This window comes from Sinocyclocheilus anshuiensis, unplaced genomic scaffold, assembly GCF_001515605.1.
Source record: "Sinocyclocheilus anshuiensis isolate Anshui unplaced genomic scaffold, SAMN03320099.WGS_v1.1 scaffold210, whole genome shotgun sequence".
NCBI classification, from domain to species: domain Eukaryota; kingdom Metazoa; phylum Chordata; class Actinopteri; order Cypriniformes; family Cyprinidae; genus Sinocyclocheilus; species Sinocyclocheilus anshuiensis.
The window spans coordinates 727,721-733,122 of record NW_015547666.1 but is presented as its reverse complement, the minus strand read 5'-3'; the positions used below and the strand labels follow the sequence as shown (position 1 = coordinate 733,122).

General features: G+C 39.0%; 1 protein-coding gene across 6 annotated transcripts in view; it reads right to left on the bottom strand.

Moving 5' to 3' along the window:
• Positions 1-3,442: 3,442 nt before the first annotated feature.
• The window catches only part of LOC107702588 (protein transport protein Sec31A-like), a 49,341-nt gene continuing 47,381 nt past the window's right edge, over positions 3,443-5,402 (bottom strand). For all 6 annotated transcript variants that reach the window (XM_016504950.1, XM_016504946.1, XM_016504947.1 and 3 more), the window contains one exon: positions 3,443-4,265. In XM_016504950.1, the coding sequence (XP_016360436.1) occupies positions 4,086-4,265 (180 nt within the window). In that variant the 3' untranslated portion in view covers positions 3,443-4,085. The remainder of the gene's footprint in view (positions 4,266-5,402) is intronic.

Sequence of the window (5,402 nt, the reverse complement as noted above, 5' to 3'; positions counted from 1 at the left end):
GGGGGCCATCAGAGAGTTCGATTGGCTCTGCGCAGGAGAGGCAATCGCGAGTCATCCTTGTTTCCAAAGCTCACCGGAACACAGCAGTGGAAGAGAAGGTGTGTCCGCTGCAGCTATTTCCTCTCGCAGAACTGAGGCATTCTGCTCCCGTACAGTGGACATGAACACACCGTTGAAACGGGGTGGTCTGCGGAAGGACTGAAGCGTGTAGCCGTTCTTTATTGATTTCATAACCCACTCTGATACCCCTGGCAGTGCCTGCCACGCTTCTGTGAACTGTGATAGCGGGCGAGGCGGACTGCACACCGTGAGGGATAACTCGCCGTTGGGGGCGGGGAGTTTAATACCACACGAGTGTGAGAGTGAGAGGTGGGGGAGAGGGGAGTGAGAGGAGGAGAATTGCTTTGATATTGAGGTGAGTTTTGTATGTTTATCGACTTTATTGCACTGCATAGTGGAACAGTCAAAACACAAACATGAGAGGAGCGGGAATGCGCAGGAGAGTTCGCGCCGGCGTGCTTTGGCAGGAAGTGGTTAATAGCCTTCGACCGAACAGCAGCAGAAGAGGAATGCGGTCTTCCGGAGTGCTGTGCTGAGGAGGAGCGGGAATGCGCAGGAGGGTTCGCGCCGCTTTGGTAGGAAGTGGCTTATGGCCTTCGACTGTTTCTGCGCTTCAACGAAGCGCTCCGTGAACGTCTCTACCACCGATCCGAAGAGACCTGAGGGATTCATGGGAGCGTCCAGAAGGGCCGTTTTTTCCGAGTCCTTTAACTCGGTTAGAGTAAGCCACAGGTGACGATCTAGCACCACAAGATTCCCCACAGCAGTGGAAGAGAAGGTGTGTCCGCTGCAGCGTGTAGATCACGGTGAGTAGTCTTGTTGATAGGCTTCTTATAAAACATTAAAATGCAACAACGTCACTTACATCATCACTGCATTTCGTGCTCCACTAATGACGCTCCCAGACGCACATCTAACATTTGATTGTACTATTTTTGCATTCAAATGCAAATGTTTATTTTAAATTCGACTAATATTAATTTTTTTATTCACAATCTCCTCATCACAGGCAGGCACAGCACTCATTTCAGCATGTGTTCGTGTTTGTGTGTGCTGTCTGCGTCACTCATAGCACGTGCGTATATCATGCGCCATATCGAAAATTTTTTCTATCGTTATCGAAGAAGGTGTACCGTCGATAAATATTGAATACCGTTTTATCGCCCAGGCCTTGCATACTGCAGTGAACAAAAGCAGTGACATATTCTCATAACATGGACATTTGATTTACCACCAGGACTCCTCACAGGAGAAATATCACTCTGCTCCATTTTCTCATCTTGACCTGAGTAGATGTTGTTGACTTTTCTCCTTTCCCTCTGAACTAAAGCAATTACTCTGAGTAAAGTAAACAGCATTTTGAATGTCTAAGTATTGTAGACTGCAATATGAGCAAAGTTAGAAACACCAAAGATTGAGCAAAGCAGTGCCAATATTACGAGCATATAACAGTGACGTCACAATCTAATCAACGTTCCACTGCTGCAGGAGATCCGTTGCTGAACTGCTACGTGATTGGTCCGTTTGCGCTGTGGGCGGGGCTTCTGCGCCGCAAAACTCGTAGCGCTAGCGCTAGTCCTTTACTGTAGTTTTAGGAGGAGCAGAAATAAAACCATTATTTAGGAAATTATCATAACATGCTGTCTGTTTGATGAATAAATGCTTTGCTATTATTTCTTGCCGATTTAAGGGTTTACAGGTAAAAATGGTCTAACATGTGACCCTCCCTGTTGAAAAAAACAGCATATGCTGGTTAGGTATCTTTAAAGTTGTCCAAATGAAGTTCTTAGCAATGAATATTACTAATCAAAAATTAAGTTTTGATATATTTACAGTAGGAAATTTACAAAATATCTTCATGGACCATGATCTTTACTTAATATCCTAATGATTAATGAAAAATCTATAATTTTCACCCATACAATGTATTTTTGGCTATTGCTACAAATATACCTGTGTAACTTAAGACTGGATTTGTACTCCAGGGTCACACATATTGGCATGTAAATGTAAGTTGTTGAGATTCAAAAATGAATTAACGCGTACTTTACTGATCACTAGCGCCTTTGTTCTCATTAAAACATCAGATGTGACTATCTATTATTTAATAAGTGTATCTAAGAGTGTTTAATTAAAGGTTCGTTTAAGCTCTTTGTGTTATAATAGTGTTTCTGTGACCTAATGATCATATCTAGCTTCATTCGTTGAAGATCATACAAAAACATTAATTGTCATCTGTACATTAATGTCAGTAATAACAGTCATAGATATTTTAAAGCAGTCTGTATTACCGTTTTCACAGTCAAACAGCACATATCTGAATGTGTCTAGATGTATTGAGAGAAAACAGTTGTCAAATTGTATTAGCAATTGTGTGAGACTGCATGCACGGTTTATAACTTTAGGAATAACATAGATACAGTAGAGTTGTAAAACATAAGTGTGTGTCTGTATACCCACCTAACCATATACTGGGGACATATTTGTAGAAGTGAACTGCTGAGAACATCCAGGGACGCCCTCATTTGACAGGATATAAATGTAATAGTTTTCATTCATTCATTCGTTCAAAGGGTGCAGAAAGTTTTCTGTTAGGGTTAGATTATAGTATTTGTAATTAGCTTTATAAAAAAACAGAAGTCTATGCAGTGTCCAGTTTAAAAAGCCACTAAACCTGTCTGGATACGAATTAAATGTTTGTGCGCAGTTATTAATGGAATGCAGTAAATAAGATACTTTTACTGATATTCCAGTAATTAATGATTTTAACATTTTTGTTTTCATTAACATGCGTTCCAAACCTGTAAGACTTTATTCAGTTTTTTTTCAATCATGGTTTGTATCATACTTCGGAACAACATTTCATTTTTGGATGAACTGTCCTTTTAATATTTGATTTCACTGGAATTGCTGAGAGATGGCGTTCACATATATACACAGTACATATATTATTCATATTTAAAGCGCAGTAATCAACTCCTGTTAAGTATTAGATGTTTGCAATTTGCAAAATTATTAGGAATACATTTGTAGAATAATATAATACGAATACTCCAGTATACACTTTTACATGAATTTGCAATGCAATGGGTAGTATATGAATTTAACAAATAAAATAAAGCATCTGTAAAAAGAAACAAACCAGCTCTCAATTTGTTTTTAATAAAACTGCAAAACAGTCATCAGATTTACAGTACAATCTCAATTACTGGGACAATACACGGATTGCATAAAAAAAACCAACGTTTTAGAGCAAGCCTCCAAACTTTTGTGCAGCCATATGCAAAATTGCTCAAAACAGACGTATTAACAGAACGATAGCTGGCTGAGACTGTGATTTAAAAAAAACAAACATTCCCTTTATTGTAGCCTGACCATTTTTCCCACACAATTTGTTTGCCCCTTTGTTTCAGAAGCATGATCTGAAAAGATGTCTAAAACATGTAGTGATGTACAATAAAGACAGGCAGCATTATTATGAAACAAACATAAATCAAGATTTAATCGCGAATTTCCAATTGTACGAATGCCAAATACTAAATCAAATAAACTGCTTAAATAAAAATTCACTGCAATTTTTTTTTATCGTTACATTGATGCCATATCCAAACTTCATCTGCAGAAATGATGTCATAACGTAAATCAAAGAAGATTCACAGAAAATAAATTGAAATGCAGAGGAGCTGCGATAATCGTAAACATCTTAAAAATCAAACTAATAATGCCAAATGAACAGCATAAATTAAGAATGATGCACGGTGCACTGGAAACGATTAGCTTGCCGCTATTCTTCACTAAAGCATAAAACTCGCATTTCATTTTATGAAGCTAATTTACCATTAAAACTGGAGACGTAAAAGGGGAAAGCCCTATTGCACTCTGCTCTGCCATGATTACAAATATGTAATAATAGCAACAACATTAAAACAAAGAATCGGTTAAGTATATGCACATCTGGTCCTGGAATGATGGCTTGAGGGGTGTGGGAATACTTGTTGGTGTGTGTGTGTTACAGACGGTGGATATCAAACACCCAGTTTGTTGGCTTGCGTCAGCACCACCTTCAGGATGGGCATGAAGGCAGACGTCTCGCTGAAGTTGCTGCTGCTCACGATGTGTGTGTGGATGTTGAGTCCGTCGCTGTAGCAGCGGCACTCGATGCTGCGGGCCATATTGTGCAGACCACCGACAATAGCTGGAGACAGCTGGAGAGAAGAGATTGTCTCGCACTCAAAACATTGCTAAATATAATATTTAAACACCAGTAGTATTTTAAAGCTTGTGGTTAGGGGTGGGTGATATGGCAAAAATATCAACACGATTAACAATTTTATCACGATTCTTTGTCATGTTGGTTTTACTATTTTGCAAGTTGTCTGAGCATTAAGGGCTTTTCACACTGAAAGCGAAAATTCGGCACGATGACGCTTTTGAATCGAAACAACAGATCCCTATGGGGCTATTCACACCAGGCGCGATCATTCGCGGTGCGAAAAATCAAGGATTTTTTTTTCGTCCTGTGTGTCGATTTTTTCCCCGTCGCTCCACGATGAAACGGGCCATCCAATCAGATTTGAGCTTAGATCACGTGCCCACAGCAGCTGCTGTTGCACAAAAGGTTGAGAGTGGTGGCGCTGTTTCGAAAACCAGTGTAAACAAACACCGAAGAAGGGTATCCCGGCCGGTAGAGAGAAGAGAGTGAATGCTGAGTTCCTGTAATCTTTGGTATCTGAGAACAGATTTATTCTCACATGTTCTTTATATAATTTCTAAATTCTCCATTGAATTATGTGATCTGGAGTGTCCGTTTTCTTCCACGTGCGCGAGTCTTTACTCTCTAGATCTACCGTGTTTAAAAAAACGAGTCAAACATTTTTCTAAACATGAAATATGAAAGCAAATAGACATATGATTATGTATGTGTTTTGTATGCAGCTCATGGTAATTTTATAACAATAAAGGATGTTTATGACTGTAGCGAATCAGCTCATAAGGGAAATATGAATAATTAATCATAACTAGTTATAATTAATTATAAATATTTAGATCCGCTGTAGATATTTACTTGACCTCTCAGGGTCAACTGTCTGTCAATTCTAAGAACGTTAATTTCCTGGTTAAGGGAAATAACTTTCTTACTGTACAATTCTACAAAGAGCTTGTAGCATAAATCTGCATGATTAAGTGACTCCAGTTATGAGCAAACAATGAACAACATCAAGTGTGATACAAGTAAGACTTTATTAACCACATAAACACTTAAACTAGTCTAACATACTACATAAACACATAAACTGGTCTAACATACACACACACACACACACACACACACACACACATAC